The sequence below is a fragment of the Solanum stenotomum genome, chromosome 9, assembly GCF_019186545.1.
Source record: "Solanum stenotomum isolate F172 chromosome 9, ASM1918654v1, whole genome shotgun sequence".
Taxonomy (NCBI): domain Eukaryota; kingdom Viridiplantae; phylum Streptophyta; class Magnoliopsida; order Solanales; family Solanaceae; genus Solanum; species Solanum stenotomum.
In genome coordinates this window covers 11,822,309-11,849,769 of record NC_064290.1, presented here as the reverse complement: position 1 = coordinate 11,849,769, position 27,461 = coordinate 11,822,309, and the positions used below count along the sequence as shown (strand labels likewise).

Below are 27,461 nucleotides of genomic sequence, written 5' to 3'. Positions count from 1 at the left end.
CGGGATCTTTTTATGCACCGGACTACCCTAGCTCCCAAATTTTGTGCATTTCTTAGTAATTTTTATCTTTTTTGAAGATGATAGTATCTACCAGTTTACACTGGTCCTTCTCAGTCTAATTGAGCTCTATAGCTTCTAAGTTTTGTGCTCCATTTTTTAGGAAAAAAAACATAGAGGATTTTTTTTTGGGGGATATTAGTGTCCACGTAAAGTGTAGAAATAACACATGAATAATAATAGGAAATCCTCTTGAAGAGAGATTTTTAAACATGATATTTTGATTGGTATCTAATATGTGTTTAGTTTTAAGTAATATGTATCATATTGTAAAAAAAGCTTGTTTAATTGAATTATTTATTAAGTAATTACAATGTAATACCCATTAATTGACAATTTAATAAGGAAATAATTAAGTTAGATAGCGTGATTACAAAAAAGTAATTACGGATAATACACTATGCAGGTTATGAACAAGCATCGGCCCAATTTGGATATCTACAGATGCCATATAATTAGTTATTGGGTTGAGAAGAAATAATAGAATTAGAAGGCTTTCACAAAGATTTGGGACTCATGGCCCAATTAATTACAACTAGGTACGAATAAGAAAGAACGGTTATGCAAATTATTGAGAAAAAAAATGTCTAGTCCTTTCATTCCTTTTAATTTTCACAAAGTCTAAGCTTCTCATCTCCCTTCTAGTTATCTTCTTCAACAGTTCTTTTGTTTTAACTAGTCCATTGTTGTTCTACAATTTCTTTGTCAGTTCTATTTTCGTGTTGTAATTTTGATGAATTTAGTGATTATAATATTTGAATGTTGTTTCTTTTGTGAAATTGGAGTTATTACACGCTGACCATTACAAAAGAATATTAGTTGGCACCACTAACGACATTTTCACGTAGATAAGAATAATTAGTCGTAGTACTTCAGGGCTCAAATGAAACTTTGCTATAGGTGAATTATATAATACTTTTATAACCCTTAAAGTAGTTTTGACACTATTATAAGACATCTAAAATCAAGGAATATAATAGCAATATCTCCATTTTCATGAGTAAGTTTGTCTCATAACATTTACTTACTATAGTATGTCGTTTTCAGATTCAAAGCTTAGAACACTCAATCAACCGTAGATCCCACACAAACATTCATCGTCAAATCTCTAAAAGTTCATACGACTTCCATTCACTTACTATATTATTCTTATCTCGATTTTACGTATATTTATTAATATATTCAACTGCTAATAATAGTTGAATTTAACAAGCTAAACTAAAATATATGTCCTTGACTTCACACAAATTCGAACTAAACCATTTTTTTTAATAAACAATTTGACGCACTAACAAAACATGACAATTGTGTGTTGGTTTAACTCACTATTTACTTTCTTATTAGCTTGAATATTGTATATTTTACCGGAATCACATATTGCAATTTGTAAGTGAGAACCAACGAATTAAGCTAGCGTTTGGCCATAGATTTCCAAATATTCTTGGCAAATATTATTTAGGTGAAAATTTGGTGAAATTTTTCCATGTGTTTGGCCATAGTATTTGGGAAATATATTTCACTTTTTTAGAAAAATATGATTTATACCCACAAGTTATAAAAACTATCAAAACTAACCATAAGTTTATATTACAAATCAATTGGATCTTCGTTGCAACAAATAACAAATAGTGTCCATGACACTGAAGTAATGTGGTAGTTTGGAGTGAGTGCAACAAGCATCATTCCATACATCGTGAAGTAGACAAAACACATGACTTTGTTACCCTGAGCCGATTGTTCATCACTACTTTGGTGTTCACGTAAAAAATTATGTTATACAACACAAACAACTACTATAGAGGGTGACTTTGTAAAAGATAAAAGTTTGGTGAAAAATTTTAATTTTCAAAAGATCCCAAATAATGAGATTTGGCTCAAATACTTGGAAAAATTAGTATTTGAAAATTTGGGATATTTGTCAAAAATATTTGCCAAATAATGGCAAAATGTATGGACAAACAATATGTCAAATTTTTCCCCAAATATTATTTGGAAAACCTATGGCCAAACGGGACCTAAGAATCAAAACAATGAAAACTAGATGAACGAAAATGTGATTAATGAAATAACACAAGAATCAATTATATTAAAATACCAAACACACCCATAAGAATCTAGCAATTGAAGGCGGCAAAACAGAGAATTAAAGGGTATTTGAATAATCGCACTACACTAACACAAGTGACGATAATTGCTTCTCTTAATTAATTATAAATTTCAATTTTAAGTTCAAACCATGAAAAAAATATTTGTTGCAATTCACAAATAAACTCTATACAACATAAATTTAAATTAATCGAGCGTGACTTGTCACTGTGTTGCATGTGCCGTAATGTAGAGACAAACAATCTTTTATAGATTGTGATCATCTTCGTCCCATTTCCCAATTCAAATTCTACATTAATCCCTACTCTCCAATTCCCAATAAATAAATCACTTCCACCAACTGTGTCAGTGTACGTACAAGTGTAGAGGTAAATACAATAGTGATACCTCACAAAAAGGGTTCAAACCCCAAAAAGTATCTCTGTTAGCCAAACCCTTTTGCATTTCTTGGCTTTTCGGGTTTGGTTCTGTTGCTTGCTGCTTTGTTCTTGCATTTTGGGTGAGTCTTTTTTCTCTCTGATATTTGGCATCTGGGGTTTGCTTGTTTTAGATTTTTCTGTACTGGCTTTCTCTGATTGTACGAAATCAAGAAGTTGGGTCTTTTTGGTAATGTATAAACCTGATTTTGGGGGTTGTTTTGTTGGAGTTTGTGTTTTGGTGGTTTATGGAGTTGCCCCACTTTAAAGTTATGTGCTTTTAAGTAATGTAACTTCTTTTGGCTGATGGATTCATCTGTTTCGTTTGTTGTTGGTATTTATGCTTATTGTACTACCGTTTTCCATATGGAATTAGCAGTTGTTGCTGCCCATTGTTATGCATGATTGCAGATTGATTGATTTGCCTTTTGCCCTTCACTCTGTGTTTAAACTTGTGGATTTTCCAGTTCTTTAATTTTCTGTGCCATGGGCTATGATGATGATGATGATGAGAGGTACAGTTACAATTTACAAGTATGGTGTTTTGATTAGAGCTACATAGGTTTTTTTTTTTTTTTTTTGCTTCTTTTTACTGGTGAAAGTAATTTTTAGCTAAGAACACTCTTTTTTGTTCATCCTTGGTGATATTTTGCTTCATATGTTAAATCCTTCATTAGTCCCCAAATCAAGATATGCTTTTGCCGTCAGATTTGTTGTTCTTTTGCCTCCATTGGCCTACCATTAAAGAAAAAGGAGCTTTTGTGCACAGTATTTGCCTTACTTTTTCTGGTTACCTTTTTGTAAATTGCTGTTTATCTTGCTATTTTTTTTATTAGATTACATTTGTTTTGAGGGGTATATATATTAGACGAGCACCCATTAACCCAATGAACAAATGATTTGACTGGTCCATTGGCTCTTGGGTGGGTGCTTAAGGCTCTTTTAGTGTTGTTGAGCCCTTTGACTCCGCCACTTCAAGAACACCCACAACCTTAGAATCCTACATCCGCCACTGACCCTGTGTATGTTGTTGTTGTTGTATAGTGGTGAGTTTGTTCCACTGTGTATGAAGTGATTGAGCTGTTTAATCAGGACTCTGGACAGGTTTTAAAAAGGGAACACCTTATTTTGATTTAACTTGAAAAGCAATTGTTAAGCTGCCTATAGTCATGACTCATGTACGTTTCCTTGGTTTGATAATTGTGGTTATGATTATCATTATATAATTGTATGTATAAATGTTTCACTGCTATCATTATCAATGTTTGAGAAATGAGTAGAGTTTGCTGAGTGATGGGAGAGAGATTCGTAATTATTCGAATTTGTTTAATTCACCTTCTCCTTTCTTTGGATGCCTGGATTCTAGCTGGAAAACCACCAAAAGTTTATTGTCTTAAAGTTGTTGAATAGTCTAAGATCTGAAAAATAATGATGTACAGGTCCTGGAGAGAATAATGAAGTATAAGGGTAGCACCATATGCATATCTCAACTGTAATTTTCTTCCGTTTTGATGACTACAATGCTCTATCTTGGACATATAACATTTGATTCCCTTTTAGATGAAGGATGAGCTTCAGGTTGCTAGTAGAGAGAAGGATTATGAGGATGTGATTAGCTAATTTTATGATAAAGAGGAGATATCAGATAGGGCTTTCGAATTCATTCTTTAACTATAGTAAATTAGTGCCAGTTCTGTGTCAGATTAGCAATATGCAGTTCATAGAGGAACAAATTACCTTCTTCCAGAGGAAATACGAGAAGAAAAAACTGTTAACAAGAAAAAGAAGAATGTCTAGATTAGTGGGAAGGAAAGTTGATTGAGTCTGCATGAGTGGAAAGGCAAAATTTTGGATTTAATTAGGATCAAACTTTTTTCAGCCTTGTATCAACCTGGACAATCATGTATGTTGTTCTACTGTTATAATAGTCATCAAAAACTGTCGTTTGCTTGTTAGATTTTCACCAGTTTTTGGTCTAAATGAATCTTGCACTTGTCTATGATGACTTTGTGTATTTAAGTGTATTCTTCTGATGACTGACGTAATCTCTTGTGCATCTTAAAAGGGTGGGAAAATGCCTGAGAGAATTACAGCTGAGGATCTTCTGAACAACATTGTGGAATCAATTGCTGATGGGCTATCAAAGCAGAAGTCTCTGTCAAAGCAGACGTCAGGGTCTTTCTTTGAGCAGGAGAAATCAAGCTCAGTTAATGCTCAGCTCAATAGGCTATTTGGCCGTCAAAAGCCAGTACACCACATTTTAGGTGGAGGCAAATGTAGGCCACCTTATACCTTAGCTTTTCTTTGTCCTTAAAATGGTTGTATTACAATCCTTTATATGCTTCATCGGTTTTTGTAGCTGCTGACGTCCTGTTATGGAGAAACAAGAAAATCTCAGCTGGTGTTTTAGCCAGTGCCACAGCCATCTGGGTGCTATTTGAGTGGCTGAACTACAATTTTCTTTCACTTTTATGCTTTGCTCTTGTCATTGGTATGATTATTCAGTTTCTTTGGAAAAATGCTTCTGGCATGATAAACAGGTAATGCAACTTAACCTGCTTCCTGAGCGTCATGCTATTCTCCTGTCTTAATCTCATTCATTAATTGGTATGATATTCTTGAATCAAGTGAATGTACGATCTCTTTGGAAACAGGTCTCCAGCTAAGGTCCCTCGTCTTGTCTTACGTGATGACCTTTTCATCAGCATTGCCAAGTCAATAGGAGCTGACGTAAACCATGTTTTGGGCTTCCTTCAAGATGTTGCCTGTGGGACTAACATCAAACAATTCTTAGTGGTAAATCATCATAAATTTTTTTGTTAGTATCTTTTTAAATAGATAAGTTTATTTTAAATTTAAAAAATTCCTCAGATCCAATTTCAAGAGTTCTCGTTACAAACTACTATGCATTTGATTTGTATTATATGTATGGACTTCTTCAAGCGTGATCTTTTCAAAATTATTTGCTTCCTCTGCATCAACTTTACCAAATATTTTTGCTAAGGTCATGGGCCTCTCACCCTTTAGTAAACTTTCTTTGATTCAGCATTTGCCAAGTATCTTGAACAATCTAATTGTTCTAGAATTTCTCTTCCTAATTCCTGAAACAACATCAATACGTAAAGAATGTATTATTTTTTACCTCTCTGCTCTCCTTATGTTTTTGGTTCCAGACAGCTTTCCGTTCTGTTTATATAGTGCCGAGGAAATTATTGATAGTAATAAATGTCGAGAGGTGTGCTTCTACCCTTTCTTTTCACTAAGAGGACAAGCCACATTGTCACAACACTGTTGTGGCTTGTTCACTTAGTGAAAAGGAATGCAAGAAGCACAACATTTACGCTGTCAAAGATACCAGAAAGAATGCAAGCAAATTTCCCTTTCCCTTTAATTCAATTGCAAGAATCTACAGCACTTCATTGAATTTTTGCAAACAATTTTATTCTTTGTTAATTGTTACGAGGACAATCTGTATTGCTCTGAAGTCCTATCGTTAAATGGTTGGTATATTTAGTGGATAACATAGTCAACCTATGAAGATACCGTTCTTTTGTTCATATTGGAGTCTCTTCTCGGGATGCTTTGACCTTTAAGCACTTGGTTCTTGAAATATGAATTCATCAAATCATCTGATCCCGAGCCTTTCTGATGACTACTTAATTAACGTCATGAGATTTCTTCTAGGTTGTGGCGAGCTTGTGGGTTGCTGCTATTATTGGAAGCTGGTGCAATTTTTTTACTGTTCTGTACATTGGTAAGTTTTCATGCCATAATCTGGATTGCTGGTGCAACTATAGATTATGCATTTGTTCTGAATTCTTTTCAAGGTTTTATATTAAGAATATTCATATCTTTCTCCGGATATCACGTCAAGATCCAGAAAGTTTTAATTTTGAATATGCTTGTGATATTGATTGTCTTAGGCTTTGTTGCTGCGCATGTGCTTCCCGTGCTGTATGAAAGGTATGATGATCAAATCGATGGCTTTGTATACAATGCCCTCGAAAAGTTTCAATGCCATTACCAAAAGCTGGATCATCGTGTCCTCAGCAGATTCCCCACGAGCAAATTCAGGCTAAAGAAGTTCGAATAGGTTAATCAGCAGAAAGCGAACTTGTATGCAGAAAGTCCTGCTTAGGAAGCAAAATGCTGCCTTTTGAGCTTAGAATTTGTCAAGGTAATGGCTCGATTAATTCAAAAGAAAAGACGATGTATCGATGGCATCGGAGAAACTTTTATATGTTCGAATATTGTAGTAGAAAATATGGCATTTTGAAAATAAGTTGCTTCTTATTCTGCTTTTCTTACTATCTTCTATGTTGCTTAGACACTACTTATTACCACACCAGTGTCGGATCCTCCTAAAATGCATTACTTTTGGAGGATCTGATCACCCGTAGTTTCTTCGAAGAGTTTGAGTAACATAGTACATTGGAATTAAACTAAATGAAATGATTAATTTGCCAGAAAGCTAGTATGTACTCCTCCTTAATATATATTTAGTATCGGGTCTGTAACTCAAATAAAAGTCATGAAACAAGTAGTTTGTAAACCAAAATTAGAACTAGCGTATTTTATGAAATCAAAAACCTTTGCACAATTTGCTTTTGATCTCGATAAAGCTACTTGGAATCGATTTGTAAGAGGTCAATGATTACGTAAATGTCTTAAAAATCCCAATCAGCTCCTCTTATGGTAGAAGAGATATTTGTAATTTTATATCTAAAAATAAATATAATTACATCACATTTGCCGTGTATGGTTGGATGTTGTACATGTGATCCTCTTTTTGTGCATTTATGCTTTTTTATCTCTCTCTATATATGCTTGCAGTTTAATTAATACTTTCGAAGGTCATATTGCTATTTGGAAAAATTAATTACGTAACTTTTTCTTTCATTGCAATAAGAAAATTTGAATTTTTAATTAGGTTTACTTACAATACTTTTTACAAGCTGTATTTAGCAAAATTATTGATTGCCAGCCAAAATCTTCTTCCCTTAGCACTTTCTTTTTCCTCCCAACACATACAGGTAAAGATTTACTCATACCAAACTTTTACATTTAAATGTATATATAATTATTACATAATCATGATTGATTAATATATATTTTTACTTTATTAATATTTGTAAACATCTGGGAAAAAATTAGGAGGAAAATAAATGATCAGTAAAAGAGTTTTATGGTATTAATTTAAAGTTCATTCGCATATAATATAAATTCAATACAACTTGAAAGTACTAGATAACTTCTTGATTTGTTCAATAACTATATATATAACATATGAAATCGAACTCTTGCTAATGAGGTATAAGTTCAGATAGCTATTATAACCAATCGAAATGCTAAGATTTCTCGTTTACATATTAATTGCACCTTTCTGATGGTGCAGAAGGAGGAATAGGAACCCCTTTTGGTAGCATATCAAACAATTTAATACTCTTGAGAAACTCTTTCTTTTCATCGGAAAACATTCTAGAAGCTTCCTCTTTCAAACGCCTCGGCATCCGTGACGCCGTCGGTGGGCATGCACTACCATGGTCAAGAACAAGAGATAGTGTGAGAATCAAGCATATGAATTTCCATGACGAAAAATAATGAAGGGTTTTGGAATTAGGAGAATAAGCCATTGGGAATATTATTTTCTTATAGGGTTTATGTTTTTCTTTTACTTACGTAGGGGTATATATAGGCTATATTGTGCATGAATATGTGCAAGATTTAACAAATGGGGAATTTTTAGTAGCGATTTTTATCTGATTATGTATTACTGAAAAACACGTAAGTTTACATTCTAAATTTACCTCGGGATAATCAAGAGAGAGTGGATCATACGGAAGGTATGTATACATTGAATGAAATTTTAAGGTGGTACTCAAAAAGAAAAATTTTGAATTATTGGATTATGTTAATTCTTTTCTATCTACGTTTTAATAGTACATACTAATTCTTTTATCGTATGAATCAAGAGGGTATTAATTTCTTTGCTTGTACGTATGTGAGATGTGTAAGTTTGAAAGTTTTCCTTTGTAGTTAATTTGGTAAAACAAGACTATACGAATTTTCATTAATTACTTAATTAACTCGGCAAACAATTGTATCAAGAATTAGTTAATAAAATTACACTCTCCATTTCATATTATTTGGCCTCTCTACTAAAAATAAATATCTTATTTTACTTATCCAATTTTTAAAATGAAAAAAAAGCATAAATATATAATTTAAGAACAAAATAACCCCTATATAATAATATTTTTTTCTTTTTCAAACGTATCAGTAGAATCTTTATAAAACATAAAAAGAATAAAAACATCATAATTCTTTTTTTTTTTTTAAAAGAAGGTACGGTTAATAAATAGATATTTATTACTTAAATTTCTCCCAGTTTTTAACTTCCACACTTCTCTCCATTTCACATATATATAATAAAGAATTGTTAGACTAAATAGTTGTAAAGTTCATCTTTTTTATTTCAAATTATGTTTAAAATTGATTGTTTTAAATGTTTTTGCATTGCATCAATTGCAATAATTATAGATAGATCGATGACGCTACCCATATAAAAATCTTAATTAAAATCTGTCGCAAAATAAATTAGTTTGCGGAAGAAAATAATATCAGTTGAATGAGTTTTTTTTTAAAAATAGGTAAAATCATATTTTGTATTTGTATTTCGGTGCAAATATTTGGTATGTTGGTGTTGGTAGTTTGTAAAGCAACACCATCGATACAACACATTGTAAATTACTTTTTATACGAATAAAGTTTTTAACAACACTTATTATTTGTTCTTATATATTGATATAGTAGTTATTTACTAATTTAATAATAATAAAATATTGATATATATATTTTATAAAATTATGCTATAAGATATTATAAAGTTATAACATATAACAAAAATCAACTTTATAACGTCCAATTTATAATTGGTATCAAATTGATTATAGTTTGGTCACTTTGTGTAAGTTATTCATTATATGGTTAAAAAAAGGCTGGACACCAATACCCACAATGTAAACTATTTAATATATTTATTTTTGAAAAACTAAAATAGATAAACTAAATTTAAGTCTAATGATTTATAATTGGTATCAAATTGATTATAGTTTGGTGTTAGTTATTCATTATAATAATTTAAAAATGAAATTGGACACCAATACGAACTCATAATGTACACCATTTAATATATTTGTTTTTTTAACTAAAATAGATAAACATTGTTTTACGTCTAATGATTTATAATTGGTATCAAATTAATTATAGTTTGGTGTAAGTTATTCCTTCTAGTAAAAAGAAATAACATCAATAATAAACCACAATGTATATTAATATAGTCATTCATTTTTAAAATAAAATATTAAGACATTGTTTTAATTTGGATGGTTTATAATTTGTATCATGTTTGTAAGAATTATTAAAATTTGACTAAACTGGTATTTAGTACTTGAAATGTATTGCATGAAAACATATGGATTTTAAGATTGAGGGACTCATTTATGACACAATAAACATCAACTACAATATCTTTATCAAGACTATTGCTTTCCATAATATACATAAATGATTAAAATGATCATCTTTTTATATTGTTTATGTTTATATATATAAATAATTAAAATAATCATTTTTTGTACATTAAAAATTATTTGGACTACATGATATTAATAGTTACACGTAATCAGAATCTTGAGAGGAAAAATTAACAATTAATGTGAATTGAAAGAAGTATATACATTTACATTATATTTATAGGAAGGTTGTTAGCAATTAGCATATGGGTTTGGTTTCTGACCTTAATTGTGGGTGTGAAAGGAAATTCTATACTTTTACAGCTACATTATTAACTTTTTTTTTAGTGTTTCATTTAAATTTATGTGATACGTTTTACTTTTCAATTCTTAGTTAATATATAAAAAAATTAAAAAAATATTTTTCTTCGTACTAAACAACCTTTTAAGGGAAGTGGCTCACCTCCACTAGATTTACTATCTTGTTTGTCCAGTGTATCGCTAATCTAATTATACCTGTTCATTTTTAAATTTAAGGATCAAAATCTATTTAATTAAAACACCTCCTAAATCATTATTAAAACTAATACATATATAAGATCTGGATCAATACCAATATGGCAAGTTAAAAGCAACCACAAATATTGTAGTGGATTAGATTTATAATTAAAATTTCATATTAAGAAATTATATAAAAAGTTTTATAAGTTGTATTTTTCTCAATTTTAAATTTTTGGAGCTAAACTGAATTAGATTTAAATTCAGAAACGAAACAAAAATATTATAAATTGTAATTTTTCTCTATCTCAAAGTTCATGTAGTTTTTTTTTCCTCCCAAAATTCATGTATTTTTTAACTCTATTTAGGGACAAACAGTGTATTTAATTTGACGTGCTTGGGATTTTGGGGTGGAAGTTTACCATTTTGTGGAGACTTGACTTGAACAATAAATATAATTAAACTAAAAAAAATCATAAAATAAAGAAAAAGAAATGGTCGTAAAGAAAAAGCGAACTGATCGCAACAAATTAAAATTTTTGCCAACATATAGGGTGTACATGACCGGGTTGGTTCGGGTTTTTCAATTATCAAACCAAACCATTTGTGTAAAATTTTTAAATTTANTATCAAATCAAACTATTTGTGTAAAAATTTTAAATTCATAAACCAAACCAAACTAATAAAATTCGGATTTTTTCGGATTTTTCAACCTCGGATTGATTCGGGTTTTTCAAATACCAAACCAAACCATTGTGTCTAATTTTTAAATTTATAAATCAAACCAAACTAATAAACCTCGAATTTTTTTTAGATTTTTTCGGTAAAATTTGCATACAAACATACAATTAACTTGTGCCCCAAATATTTCTTTAGTCCAACCAAAATACAATTATCTTTCTTAAGAAAATAACACAAAATATGAGCTGAGTACTGATGACACTCAAATATTCAATAAAAAATAATAATGAAATCATCCTATAAAATAAATATTGCAAAGTCATAATGAAAATGATCACAATTTAAAAGTACTAAATCATGCTAAAATAAGTTTAATAAGTAGGGTAAATCACATAAATATGCTATATTAAAAAAATATTTACCATCTATGACAATATAACTTTTTGAACTTAATATAACATTTTTTTGGAATTGAAAATGTTGTACAGTTTTCTCTTCGCTTCCTCCTCTTTTTTTTTTTTTTCTTCTTCTTCGTCTCTTTCTCCGTCATTTTTCTTCTTCTTCTTTTTGTTCTTTTTCTTCTTCTTTAAAATTTTCATTTAATTAACTATCCTCAAATTAATATTTGCTCATATTTTACTATCTTTACTCAAGAACATGACGAGAAGAGGAACAGAAAAACTAAAAATTTGTATAGAAATATGTTTTCAAGCAGAAATTTCAAATCTCTAAAATTACAATGGTAAGAGTTCACCATTGATAGTCATTATAAAGCTTCAAATTTTAGATTCATTATTTGAATTTTACGAATTTGTGATTAGTTTGGATAGGTTGTTACTATAAATAATTGAAAATGACATTTGTAGTTTATATCTCAATTTTGAGAGGGTTTAGTTAAGTTTATAATTGGTAACACACTTATACTACATTTATAATACATGCACATTACATTTTTAATACATATTGCAAATATCACTCATGTTCTTAGTGANAAGAATAAATATTCAATATTATTGTCATTCTTAGTGTTGAATTGATTTTCTTTTTGCATTAGTATTAATTTGATTTTGATTTAAGTTTTATTATAAATATCAACATGAACTATAATCTTTATTGGACCATTCCGAATTCTAAGTTTTAAACTTGAAATAATCTATTAAAAGATAAAAACTATGAAATAGTATAAGAAATATTTTAAAATTATATCAAAGTAAATATTTGTATGTATAAAATAAATTTAAAAATTACATATATAATGTCGGGTTGGTTTGTTCTCGGGCTGGTTGTTTTTAGTTAAAACCAAATCAACTCAAATATAGTCGGGTTTTTTTCCCAATACCAAACCAAGTCAAACCAAACCACTAGTCGGGTGGATTTTTTTTTCAATTTTACTCAGTTTGTGGTTTGATTCGGTTTTCGGTTCGATTTTGTACACCCCTACCAACATATATGCTGCCAATAAGGAAATGATAAAATAAAAAACGAAATTGGTATTTTTTTCATTTCACTTAGAAAAATACTCCCCTATTCACTTTTACTTGCCACTTTTGACATATTAAGAAAATATAATTATTTTTTCTATATTTTACTCTTAGCATTAAATATTATCTCTATATCATTTTTTAAGATCCAATACTAAATATTAATTAATAGGGATAGTATGATAAAATACATATATCAATAATTATTTTATTAATGTATATCAAGTCGAACAACGATAAGTAAAGGCGAAAAAGAGGGAGTATTATTCTGCTTGTACGTGTAGAAAAATATTACTATATATTCTGTTTGTCATTTCTTCAATTTCCTTTACTTTTTTTTCGTTATTCTTTTCTTGATTAAAAACAAAACAAAAAAATTATTCTCTTTTGAATAAATACTTTTTTTTAAAAAAAAAAAGTTCAAATGTGTGAAACAGAAAGAGAATTTTATAGGAGTACTTCACATTCGTCCTCATCAGGTTCATCTTCTTCTCTATTTTTTCCTTTTAGTTTTTACTTGCTGTTATTTTATTTTATTTTTAATTTTGAAATCAAGATCGCATTTTTGTTTTCTGAGTTTAATTAAATCAGGTGAAATTGAATTGGGGTTTGCTTAAAATTTTATGGGGTTAACGTTGTCGATAGGTGTTACATGGATGTCGTGTGAAACAATGTTTTTTTGTAGATCCTATATTTATATTAGAAAATTAAATAAATATATATGTATATTAACTTGAAAAGTAAGGTCTGTGGGTTCAATTTCTCTTCCTTTAGAAAAAAAGCATACCTTGCAATATTTTTTTTTGTAGAACCCCGGGAATCAGACTAGACTGTCACTCTTCTAGAAGAGAGCCTAGCTGGCACGTTGAACCATTCCTGTCAACGGTGAACACTCCTAATACTAGCTCAGTCTCAATAGAATTTATTTTTACTAGCGTTCAAATATAAAGAGTAAAGTCATGAATAAGTTCATAGGATTCAACATATAGTATATAGTGAATAAGGTCAAATATACCCTCAACTATTCAAAATGAATCATATGTACAATTAGAGTTATGCCATTTGTTGGGGTGATTAGTAAGCTGGCGGGTAGGGGATTGTAGAAGTCGATTGCCACTTCAACTTATGTTGTTCGTTCTGCTATTGATGTTTGTGAGGCTATAGATTCTATAATTATGGAAAAAGGAACTCAATAAAGCTAGGTATGACATTATATATGGCAGGATTATTCAACTTATTTTTTGTTTAGAGTCTTTATGCGTATCAAGTCACGTCACGAGTACATTGTGGTCAGGGGCGGATCTATGTATAGCCGTGGGGTGCCACGGCATCCAGTGATCTCGGTTGAAATTTCGTTTATATATGTATATATGTTTAGTATATATGATAAATATTAACTTGCTACCCAAAGAACAAATGAACCGCATGGTGCCAGTGGTGGAAGGTTGAGTTTTACTCCCCAGATACGCGAGATCGATTCCGCATAGATACGCTGTATTTTTTTATTTTGCAAAAAAAAGAAGAAGTTCCCCACCACAATTCGAACTTGCAATGTTGTTGGGATTATAAAATTACTATTATCATTAGGCTATGGACATCTACGATGTTATATATTATACTATATAATATCTTAAAATAACATAAAACTTCTAAATTTGTATTCGTTTGACTTTTTTTTCTCTTTTTTTATTTTAGACATAAAATTTTACTCTTTAAATTTATGTAATACACTTTCTTTTTTAGATTATTGCAAAAGAATATTACTTTTCTATTATTAGAAACTAGTTTAATTTATAATTCTCATTTTGCCTTTAATGAAATAATTTATGGTCATATATTGACTAAGATTTGTTTTAGATATTCTCCTTCAAAATTTTCTTTTCTTTTTGTCAAAAGTTTTGAAACTCAATGTCAAATTTCTCTTACCCTTTGTTCTATTATCTGAATCATTTGAATGCATATGAAAAAAAGTAGTTTAGAATATGATAATTTAAATTTTATCGAGAATTTAAAATTACAAAATAAAAAGCTTGTTGCATTAAAATACGACATGAAAATTATAGTAAAATCTCATATGATTGCATTGGTGTTTTAAGATTTTTATTATTGTGAGTCAAAACATCAACATAAGACTTCATTTTTGTTACTGAAATTATGCATGTACAATAATTCTAACCACTTTATTTAAGTCTGTTACATAGAGTGTGAACTATTAATAAATATAAATAACTATATCATTACTGAGTGTATTTAGAATGTGAAAAATCACCGAGTGTAATCATAGAGGATATTGTTGGATATTTATGCAAGTCATGGATATTACAGTTATCGCGTGTTAATTTAACAATGTGAAAAGCCGTGTAGTGTGTACTCTGACCGGATAGTTTGGAGATTCCTTACCTATTCTATTCCTTATCCATGTAGTATAAGGTTGTGTTTGATAGATTCAGAGAGAAGACTTGGATGTTTTTGACTTAGCCTTTTTTTGATTAATGCTTGCTTGTTAGTTGTAATAGTACTATTAATTATTCTTTCCATAAATATCGAGACCCTTAGGGGTGGCCCAATGGTTTGGTTTTGGGACTTCCATGTTGGAGGTCTTAAGTTCGAAACCCCTTGCTAGCTAGGGGTTTGCCTTTTGGGTTGAACTTGTTGCACCTGCAGGCTTGTCTAGTGCGGGTGATCTCTCCTGTGTGGTTTGCGAGCTATTGTACAGGAGGAGTAGGGGTTTTTATCCTGTGCCCACCCAAAGGATAGCGACTGCGAGTTTCCCTTATCATAAAAATATGTCGAAGGGGCAAGTAATGAAGTCTTCAACGAGAAAGGAAACAGCCTTAGAGAAGAAAGGAGGGACAAATTGTATTTATATATACCTATATTTTTGGATGGAAGAGTATTCAAAATTGTATTTAATACTTGCAAGTTGCACTAAAAAAATACAATACATGTGGAATAATTCCTTATATACTAGTATAAAATTATGTATGATCGAGTCTATTATTTATAATTATGAACAACGTGATATGAATTATGTCAAGAATCTACTTTATTTTTTTATAATATATTGTAGGTGAAAGGATGCATTTCTCCATGTATAAATTTGGAGAGCTAGGGGATGGATATATACAATGTTCAAGAATTGAGAGGAAGAAATGTCAAAGAAAATGAGCAATCAATTAGTGTTAATAATGTATTTGGTGATGATTTTATTCTTTGCAATTTGTTGCAAAATTGGAAATGCAGGAGATTGTACACCATATTGCTCCTTTTATTGCCTTGAATGTGCTCACAAAGAGGGGAGTGACTTGTCTGCTTGTTGTTCCTTTGAATGTTGCCCATTATAAGTTTGCTAAATCAATAGAATTAATTGCACTTTGTACATTCTTCTATATGTTCATCTCTTTTACTTATTATGTTCTAAATGGAATTTGCAATAAGTTGTACTTAATAAATCTATTCATGTTGAATGTCACTGCATATTTTTTTTTAATATATGTATATATGATAAATATTAACTTGCTACCCAAAGAACAAATGAACCGCATGGTGCCAGTGGTGGAAGGTTGAGTTTTACTCCCCAGACATGCGAGATCGATTCCGCATAGATACGTTGCATTTTTTTATTTTGCAAAAAAAGAAGAAGTTCCCCACCACGATTCGAACTTGCAATGTTGTTGGGATTATAAAATTACTATTATCATTAGGCTATGGACATCTACGATGTTATATATTATACTATATAATATCTTAAAATAACATAAAACTTCTAAATTTGTATTCGTTTGACTTTTTTTTCTCTTTTTTTATTTTAGACATAAAATATTACTCTTTAAATTTATGTAATACACTTTCTTTTTTAGATTATTTCAAAAGAATATTATTTTTCTATTATTAAAAACTAGTTTAATTTATAATTCTCATTTTGCCTTTAATGAAATAATTTATGGTCATATATTGACTAAGATTTGTTTTAGATATTCTCCTTCAAAATTTTCTTTTCTTTTTGTCAAAAGTTTTGAAACTCAATGTCAAATTTCTCTTACCCTTTGTTCTATTATCTGAATCATTTGAATGCATATGAAAAAAAGTAGTTTAGAATATGATAATTTAAATTTTATCGAGAATTTAAAATTACAAAATAAAATGCTTGCTGCATTAAAATACAACATGAAAATTATAGTAAAATCTCATATGATTGCATTGGTGTTTTAAGATTTTTATTGTTGTGAGTCAAAACATCAACATAAGACTTCATTTTTGTTACTGAAATTATGCATGTACAATAATTCTAACCACTTTATTTAAGTCTGTTACATAGAGTGTGAACTATTAATAAATATAAATAACTATATCATTATTGAGTGTATTTAGAATGTGAAAATTCACCGAGTGTAATCATAGAGGATATTGTTGGAAGTTTCTTTCTTTGCTTCAAGTTGTCATTATTTATTTATTTAATAATCGAGCAACAATTCCAAGTTGCTATTTATAAGGTCAAATTAAGTTAAATATTTGATCGATTTAATGAACACCTCTATTTAAAGGCGATATGACACCCACACTCTTTAAATACTGGATCCGCCTACGAGCATAGAGATATAAATCAGTAAAACATTAGGTACGCATGGCATATCCTCTATAATAAGTTATTTCAAGCAATCATGCAATTAAATCACCCTTGTCTCGTTGCCCGCACGGACAAACTCAACATGCATCAAATAGCAGAATAATATTTATTTAATCAAAATATACATGGGTTAACATATATGAAAAACTGAGAAAATCATTTAATTCTTGTAAAATGGTTTTTAAATACTTAATTATGTGCAAAAAGTGGCGAGGTTTCACGTACTGCTTCTCATACTCCCTATGGGGTTTTATAAAGGTTTTGCAAAAAAAATCGTTCGGAAGCAATATAACCAAAATATGCATGGGCGTTACACGCGAAAAACTAAGAAAATGGTCTAATTCCTATAAAATGACTCCTAAATGTCCAAAATATGTGCAAAAAAAAAAGTAAGTCTTCACGTACTTCTCCCCCAACTTCCTACGGAGGGTTCCGTAAAGGTTTTGCACAAAATCAACAGGAAGCCATATCACCAAAATATTCATGGGCTAACACACACAGAAAACTTAAAAAAACCACCTAATTCTTGTAAAATGACTCCAAAATGCCAAAAATGTGTGCAAAAAATGGTGAGGCTTCACTTACTTCTCCCCAATTCCCTACAGAGGGTTCCATAAAGTTTTTGCAGGAAAATTGACCGGAAGCCATATCACCAAAATGTTCATGGACTAACACACACGAAAAACAGAGAAAATCATCTATATCCTACAAAAATGGCTTTCAATTGCCCAAAATATGTGCAAAAAATGGTGAGGTTTTGCGTACTACTCTCCCAACTCCCTACGGAGGGTTCCGTAAAGGTTTTGCAAAAAATCGATCGAAAGTCATATCACCAAAATATTCATAGGCTAACACATAAAATAAATGAGAAAATCGCCTAATTTATGTAAAATGTCTCCTAAATGACAAAAATATGTGCAAAAAATTGTGAGGCTTCACGTACTTCTCCTCAAACTCCCGACGGAGGGCACCGTAACAATTTTGAAAAAAATCGACCGGAAGCCATATCACCAAAATATTTATGGGCGTTACACACGAAAATCTGAGAAAATCGGCTAATTCTATAAAATGGCTCCTTAATGCCCAAAATAAGTGCAAAAAATGGTGAGACTTCACGTAATGCTCCCCAACTCACTACGGAGGCTTCCGAAAAGGTTTTGCAAAAAGATCAACCAGAAGCGACATCATCAAAATATTCATCGACAAACACATACGAAAAACTAAGAAAATCGCCCTTCGATCATAAATGTCCAAAATATGTGCAAAAAAAAGGGGTGAGGCTTGATGTATTGCTACCCCAACTTTCTACAGAAAATTCCGTAAAGCTTAGAAAAAATCGACTAGAATGCATATCACCAAAATATTTTATGTGCTAACACACACGAAAAATTGAGAAAATCACCCAATTCATTTACAAATGGATCCTAAATGCTCAAAATATGTGCAAAAAATGGTGAGGCTTCCATACTTCTCCCCCAACTCCCTACAAAGGGTTCCGTATAGGTTTTGTAAAAAAATCGACCAAAAGTCATATCACCAAAATATTCATGGGCCAACACATACGGAAAGCTAAGAAAATTATTTAATTTCTATAAAATGGCTCCTAAGTGCCCAAAAAATGGTGAGACTTCATGTACTACCCCTCTACTCTCTTCGGAGGTTTCCATAAAGATTTTCAAAAAAATCAACTAGAAATCATATCGCTAAAGTATTAATGGGCTGACACACAGGAAAAAACTGAGAAAATTTCTCAATTCCTGTAAAATAGCTTTTATATGTCCAAAATATTTGAAAAAAATGGTGAGGCTTCATGTATGTGTCTATGGAGATGATTGAAAAACTAGAAGAAATCATAGGGATATACAAATACAAATAAAAAATAAGAGATTGAAAACCGCCCAAAGAGAAAAAGAAAATAAAATAAAAATGGAAGCAGTTGTGTTGAGTAAAGCACAATTTGAGAGGGAAATAAGAAAATTAGAAAATTTTGAAATCCAATTTGACCGGGAAAGATAAAAAAATTCAAATTTTTGAAATCTAATTGTATTGAGTGAATTAAGGAGAAAAAAAGGTAAAAGGATTATGGAGAGAGAGAGTATAGTTTGTATAATTGGTAGAAATTGAATTATACTCCTATATACAAACTCGGGAGTGCTCTACGTGAATATGGTTATATGTTAATAGCAAAAAGTAATATCATCAATTATAGGTATGCTAAATAATTAACTAATATATATTTGCTTATTGATGTAATTTTTTCTTTTGATATCTTGTCAAGGATCCATTTGTGGTAGTTTACCTCTCTCAAGTGATGTTTGATTAGTTAATCAAAGTTGGTGGCTCTTTATGCTATTACTTGGGTCGTACTCCTTAATATAGTAATATGCAATTACATGGATTTCTATATAAAAAATCTGTTATACATGAAATGATATATTTTAGATGTACTTGTATTTTAGAATTTAAAGTTATTTATCTAATGTGGTATTGCATTGCATGAAATACATTAATCTTAATAGTTTGTCATGTTACATTTGATATTATATATACACAATTTAATTAATTATTTTTGTTAAATTCAAAGATGAAATAACATCGAAGTTTAAATCAGACAAAAGCTATTCTTTCCCTTTCAAAATTTGTATAACTCATCACACATTTATTCTAATATTATTTTTATTATTTCAAAAAATTATTACTTAGTCTGGAATACACGTACATTCGTGCAACGCACGTGTTCGAGAACTAGTAAAGATAAAATAAAGAGAGTAAGGTTAAATTAGTGTTTTCAAATTTAAAAGTGTTTTTTTCTTTCTGAAATTGATAAAAATAAAAATGTATCACATAAACTGAATTAGAGGAATCAAACTTGTATCATCATTTTCTTTAGTTTTTTGCCTTTTTGACTACACATACATATATTTCCAAGCTGGCAAATCATTTGAAGCAAAAGAGTGTGCATGAAAGGGGATAAGCACGTGTGGATTGTGAAAACAAGTAGCCACCATGAGCTGACCTCATGCCATTACAATGTGTGGTCTTAACTAAAGCTTCAATCAACAGTACTAAAGATAAGACAACTCTTTGGGACTAATTGGAAAAAAATGAGTCGATATTTTCTGCAAATGCCACTCATATCAATGCTATAAATAACAGGATAGATTGTTTGTAGTATATCACATATATATCTCCTCATCACTAACAAACTAGTACTATTATTTTTAAAGACATCTTAGAAATGGCTCCAATATATCGTTTTCGTCCCTACAACAGGCCGATAGAATTAGCAAGGCCGGTAATTAGCCTATGTTTGAAGAGAGAGTTAGAAAATGATGATGACGACGATGATGATGGAAAAAAAGTGGCACCTGCAGCGTAACGTTAGTTCATATGTTTCTGTTATAAATAGGAATCCTTGTTTAAGTCTTTCTAAGTACTTGATCTTCTATATATGATAATTTAAGTGTCTTACTTTTCTCTTCGAACTATATTAAATAGAGTGTCTCTCTTCTAAGTCTTTCTAAGTATTCCTTATATATCTAATTTAAGTGTCTTACTTTTCTCTTTGATATGTATCAAATATATATAGTGTTTCTTTCTATATTTAACTCTTAATTTCTAAGTACTTTATCTTTTGTATCTGATAATTTAAGTATCTTACTTTTCTTTTTGATATGTATTAAATAGAGTGTTTCTTTCTATATTAAGTATTTCTAACTACTCTTGTTGTATCCAATTTAAGTGTCTTAATTTTTTTCTTTGATTGTATCAAATATATATATATATAGTGTCTCTTTCTATATTTAAGTCTTTCTGAGTACTCCTTATGTCTCTAGTTTAAGTGTCTTATTTTTCTCTTTGTTATGTATTAAATAGAACTAGTTCTCGAACACGTGTGTTGCACATGCATCTATGCACGTGTATGTCATACTAATTAGTATTAATGTTTTGAAATGATATAAATAATACTGAAGTATGTATGTGATGAATAGCATAGGAGAAAAATACAAGTACGAATTGATAAATAATTCGCCAAAATTTGTTCACCAACTCTTTTTTGTGTGATACCTCAAATTTCGTTGAACTTCGAACTTATTCAACTGATGCAAATCACACTTGAGATTTTTTAAGAATAAGAAGAGTAGAAAAGTTAAAAAATTTGTAGTTTAAAATTGAGAGGAAACTCATATATTTATAGCTAACAAATGGTAGTATAAATAGCTAGGTGCTAATTGTGTCTTATTAATTAGAAAAGTCACAACCCATCGAAAAAGTTACAGCTCATCGGAAAAGTCACAACCTTTGAAAAAGTCACAACCCTTCGAAAAGTCACAACTCATCAGAAAAGTTACAACCCTTCGGGAAAATCACAATCCTTTAAAAAAGTCGCAACCTTTCGAAAAAGTCACAATCCTTCAATGTGAAAAAGGTTTCTATTTTAATATAATATAATTAATAAATATAAAATATACTAAATTGAGTGTTTTTACTTGGGGATATTATAGTAATTTAATATTCAAGTTAGAAAGTTCATACTTTTAAAGTAGTATATATATATAAATAATTGAATCATTTAAAGGATTACGCGCATCCTTAATTTAAAATCACAAGATTTCAAAATCTTTTTTTATTTCTTAAATTTATGTTTAATTAAATTAAGATATTTAAATTAAGACGAAAAATATACTAATTAATGTAGTGGCATGAATCTACTACCTAAACATGTAATTCTCATGATTTTTACAAGGTTGTGTGTAATTTAATTAGGTTCAGGTGCATTTGCAAATTGTGGTACTTTCTCGTCAGATTTCTAACAGTAGGCGTAGACAAAAAAATCATTAAGAGAGTTTTAAAAAAAATCGATAGTAATAACAAATGAATGGGTCAAATTAGATATAATCAGATTAGACAAACTACGAATAATATATCCGACCCAACCATATTTCATATGGATTAACGAATATAGAATGAGTGACGGATAATATATATGTGTCTTCGTATTATTCAATATTTATGACTTTTTGAATAATTGTAATGTTGGAAAAATTCCTATATTGTCAAATCTTCAACATTGACCATTTATTGCAATAAAATACTGCTACCATAGCCACAAAATATCCCTCGCAGGTAGTTGGTTTTCGATGCTCAATGTCATTTCTTCCGCAACAAAAATACTTTTTACCAACAATAAATATATCTATTAAAAAAGTGCTAGAATATTTATTAGCATTAATTAATTGTCATTAGATTTAATATCTTTATAAGTTTTAGGAATATTGAACATTTATAAAGAATATTATTTACCTTTAAAAACTATTTATAGTAGCAATTAAATTATTTTTATTAATTAATTACCGCTAAATATTATATTTTGTGTGATGTCCATAGTAGGTGCAATTTGTGTGTACCTTGTCTCAATGAGTAAGGAATTTATTTAAAATTGTATTTGAGTTATAAAAAGAACTATAATTTTTCAAATGAAAAAATATATCCTATATAACTAACTCAATGAAGGAATAAATTGTCTCATATATAGCAATTCTCAATTATCAGTCAACAATTCAATTTAAGAATTTATTCCAAACTTTATAATATTATAACTTCAATTTAACAATCTCAGTATCATGTTTAATAAATGTTCAATTAATTTGGTCTGTCTGTTAGGTTGATAAGAAGAGTACTTGGAGACCAAAATACCCCAACTTCTAACTCTTACCTATAAAAAGGGATTTTTCTAAGATTAAAGAAACAAAGAAGAAATACATATCTATAGAGAAGCTCTGCTCTTTTATGGTGATCTGCAAGTCTTTTGCATACAAAGAGAAGTCTTTGTGCAAGTATGCATACCTCCACGATTATGACCAAAGCTTGGTTCCATATTTGTGATGAAGTTTTAACAAGTATTCTATCGATTCAAGAACAAAGCAAAGCAAAGCAACGATCTTCAAGCAGATTATCTAGAAAAAGCAGTTGACTCTTAAATAAATGGGGAATTTTCGCATATATAGCCACTTAAAAATAGTTTAATTATTCTTCATAGCTATAGTTTGTTAATTGTGATTTGAAGCTACATGTTAGAGGTAGGAGAGAGGCGAGCGAGATTGGGAGAGGGAGGAGGGGCGAGCGAGAGATGGCAGAGAGTAGAGAGAGACAAATTGTATATATAAATCTATCAAATAATTGTATATATGTAACTGGTATACATATGTGTTTGTATATCTGGCAAGCGAGATTAATTAGGAGAGGGAGGAGAGAGGTGAGCGAGAAAGGGCAAAGAGTGGAGAGAGGCGAACTGTATATGTATCTATGTCAGATAAATTGTATATATGTAATTGGTATACATTTGTATTTGTATATTTGGCGAGCGAGATTGAGAGAGAGAGAAATGAGAGAGGAGAGAGGCGAGCGAGATTGGGAGAGGGATGAGAGAGGGCATAGAGTGGAGAGAGGCTAATTATATCTATATATCCATCATATAATTGTATATTTATATGTATAATTTATATTTGATAATTTGTATTTGTATATGTAGAAAAGAGGAGAGAGGCGAGAGAGCGCAAGAGAGGAGAGAGGCGACAAAAATATAGCTAAAATAAAGCCGCAAGACGTAATTAATTCAAATTATAGCTATATAAATTAACTAGTATATGTTTGCTTATCTTGCATAATTTTTCCTTAAATAAGTAACCTAGCAACAAATTATCTTCTATGACTTCTAATTCATAAAAAAAAAAACAAATTACATGACCAGAAACAATTATTAAAACATAAAGACTTGATACTACTAACACATCTTTCTAAAGTGTTATTTTTGCACATGCTCAACTTCCCATAGATAGCTATCAATCCTTACAGATTGATCTCCTACAAATGAAAACTTTAAGGCATAAGCAAAGGAAGTATTGTTTTGTATAGAATTGATCCGGTTAAGATATTATAACTAATTTTACTTATTTAGTTGGACTTGTATATTTGTGCAAAATTATATTTATCTAGTTTTTATTTAAATCTTATTTTTTGTGAAGCAGCTATTGGCTGCAATTTGAAATGGTGGACCGAGCTTAATCTCCCCGCAGCTCTTAATTTTATTCATTAATTTAAAGATCACAGCTGACAGCACTATACGGTGATAAATTTAAAAAAACACACACACATCTTTCTAAAGTGAGAAACAAATAGAAAGGAAATGCTTAGTCTACTAACAAATATAACATATTATTAACAGCTTAGTAAAATTCTTGAAAAGAAAAAACGGAAAAATAATTTTTGAAGTTTTCCAATATTGGTTACAAATAAAATAATTTAAAAATTATTATAATTTTCCTTTTTTCTTTTTTTTTGCATGTCTTTGTCTTTTGACTAGCTTTGACTATATTTTCCTATGTGGCAAATTGAAGAGTGTGCATGAAAGGGAATAAGTACGTGTAGATTGTGAAAACCAAACATCTTCCATGAGCTTACCTCATGTAATTCCATTTCCTCAATATTGTTTGTGTGTGCACTAAGTCACCAATCCACCCTCTCACATTTTCCTCTCATCTTTTCTAAATTTTCACTCATTTTGTGCAAAAAGCAAATCTCAAAAAGTTAAAGATTCAGATAACCTTTTATCAAAAATGATTTTTAGCGGCAATGATTTAATTATCACTTTAGAGGCAGTTGCTAGAGACAATTACATTATAGCATTTTTTGTAATGACGCTAAAGTCTATAGCTATATTGAATCTAATGGCAATACTGGAGTGCATATTTAATGCTGCTAAAAGTTGATTTTGTTGTAGATGCATGATAGGCTGACAACTCTCTTTAGAAAGTAACGGCTCGATATTTTCTCCAAATGTCACTCATTATGTTGCTATAAATACTAGGACAAAGAGGAGGAGCTAGTATCACCCTCATAACTAATTAACAACTAGGTCTTAATATTTAAGTTTTTATTTATTTCAAATTAAAATGGTGATTGTGAAGGGAAATGCATCGTCTTTTCGCCCTGAAAGGATGGAAGCAGGGCTTGTGATTAGCTTCTGTTTGAATAGAAAGTATGAAGGTGATGATGATGACGACGACGATGACGGAAAAAAAGTGGCACCTGCAGCGTAATTTCATAGTTATGTTGCTTTGAAACCATGAAGCCAGTCATGAGGGTCAAGTTAATTAGCTCTTGTGTTCTCCTTTAGTCTTTCTATTAATTAAAAAAATATATATACTATAGTAGTGATGACAATGAGATAATATGTAGTGTTTTCTCAATTAGCAAGGTTTGGGTCGATTCAATAATAATTGTGTACTTATTTTATGATGTGAAATAAAAATTATAAATTAATTTATGTAATATTAATAGAGTCAAATTTTATTAATCAATTTTCTATTCCTAGAGCATAGCATATCCATGCAAAAAATTACTATTAAAGAATAATATTAGGAATATTAGGCAAAACTTTTCAATTTATTGTCTTCTTTTTCTCATTATATCAGCAATAGATCTTTTTATTAATTTAGGAGTTAATTATATATCTAGAACTCAAAATATTTCATATCAAAATTGAACCATGTTTTAAATTATACACCATCTATTAATTAATCTTACGATTTTAAAAAAAAACGCTATCACCAGGATCGTGAGCCCTTAGTCTGGGATTAGGCTTGACTCCTATCATATATATTCGTTCAAAAAAAGATACAAAGTTAGAGAGGGACAAGACCAGACCTCTAACAAAAAAAATCAACTACAAAAAATATTTTCAAAAAAGAGCAATAATGGAAAATAGCATTTTATTTATGCTCTAAAATATTTTTCTTTAAGAGGTGCGTCATAATCCAACAATTTACTTAATATGGACTAAAGAAAGTAGCATTTTTTTTCTCCATCTTAGGTACCTTTAGATTGAAGCTTATTGCTCCCCTCTTTCCTTTTGCATCGTCTTGTAATTAGAGGTAAGATTTAATCCCCTTTTGTATTCTTCTACTTAAATAATATATATATATATATATATATAAAAGTAAAAGGAGGGAGGTAGAAACTAATTTATCAAGAGTTGGTGGTTCAATTTATCGCTATAATATCTTCCGCATCAGATATGTACTTTATGACGCTTTTAAGTGAGATTATCATGTTCAATATCATGATATGTATATTTTATTTACATTTGATGCATAAATATCACTACTTAAAAATTGCTGAAAAACGACGGTCAAAAGTAACAGAAAAGTGACGCAATCACTTTTGTCGCTTTTGTCTTTAACGCTTTTCAAAAAGTGATGGACGGTGTCATACAAAACGAGGAATGCGTCGTTATTGTTATTTAACTTTTTTTAAAAAAATGAAATAAGCAACGTCGTTTGTCGCTTTCTTCAATGTGATAGAACTAGCTAGCAAGGCCGGTAATTAGCTTATGTTTGAATAGAGAGTTTGAAAGTGATGATGATAAGGATGATGATGGAGCAAAAATGGTACTTGTAGCGTAACGTTAATTCATGTGTTTTCGTTATAAATAGGAATCGTTAGTTAAGTCTTTATAAGTACTTTTTCTATATCTAATTAAATGTTTTACTTTTCTCTTTGATCTCTATTAAATAGAGTGTTTCTTTTTATATTTAAGTCTTTCTAATTAGTACTCCTTTTGTATCCAATTTTAGTGTGATAGTTACTTTTATGTTTGATCTCTATCAAATAGAGTGTCTCTTTCTATATTTAAGTCTTTAATTTCTAAGTATACTTCTCCAATTTAAGTGTCTTAATTTTTTCTTTGATCTTTATCAAATATAGGTCTCTTTCTATGTTCAAGTCTTTTAAGTACTTCTTCTATCTCCAATTTAAGTATCTCATTTTTGTGTTTGATATGTATTAAATAGAGTGTCTTTTTTCTATATTTAGAAAGTATTTCAATTTCAAGATTGTACATGACAAATTTAAGACCACTAAATCATTTAAAGGACTATACACATCGTTAATTTAAAATCACAAAATTTAAAAGTTTATTTTATTAACTAGTTTTGACCATATATTTCTATGTGGCAAATCAAAGAGTGTGCATGAAAGGGAATATGTATGTGTAAGATCGTGAAAGCCAAACATCTTCCAT

At 30.0% G+C, this 27,461-nt stretch overlaps 1 protein-coding gene across 2 annotated transcripts; it reads left to right on the top strand.

Moving 5' to 3' along the window:
* Positions 1 to 2,599: 2,599 nt before the first annotated feature.
* Positions 2,600 to 6,879, top strand: LOC125876272 (reticulon-like protein B8). Of its 2 annotated transcripts, none has more exons than XM_049557407.1 (6): positions 2,600 to 2,662; positions 4,645 to 4,855; positions 4,939 to 5,119; positions 5,234 to 5,375; positions 6,264 to 6,333; positions 6,503 to 6,878. In XM_049557407.1, the coding sequence occupies exons 2-6, from the start codon at positions 4,654 to 4,656 to the stop codon at positions 6,670 to 6,672; spliced, it is 765 nt and encodes a 254-aa protein (XP_049413364.1). In that variant the 5' UTR covers positions 2,600 to 2,662; positions 4,645 to 4,653; the 3' UTR covers positions 6,673 to 6,878. The 2 variants fall into 2 exon arrangements, with proteins under 2 accessions (XP_049413364.1, XP_049413363.1); XM_049557406.1 differs by lacking the exon at positions 2,600 to 2,662 and adding an exon at positions 3,734 to 3,757 and having other exon boundaries at positions 6,503 to 6,879.
* Positions 6,880 to 27,461: the final 20,582 nt, after the last annotated feature.

What these genes read in the sequence shown, in the direction of transcription:
- LOC125876272 (XM_049557406.1), top strand. An exon ending in GCTTCTGGCATGATAAACAG is followed by an intron (nt 5,120 to 5,233) that starts GTAATGCAACTT and finishes CTTTGGAAACAG; the next exon opens with GTCTCCAGCTAAGGTCCCTC. An exon ending in TTTTACTGTTCTGTACATTG is followed by an intron (nt 6,334 to 6,502) that starts GTAAGTTTTCAT and finishes TGATTGTCTTAG; the next exon opens with GCTTTGTTGCTGCGCATGTG.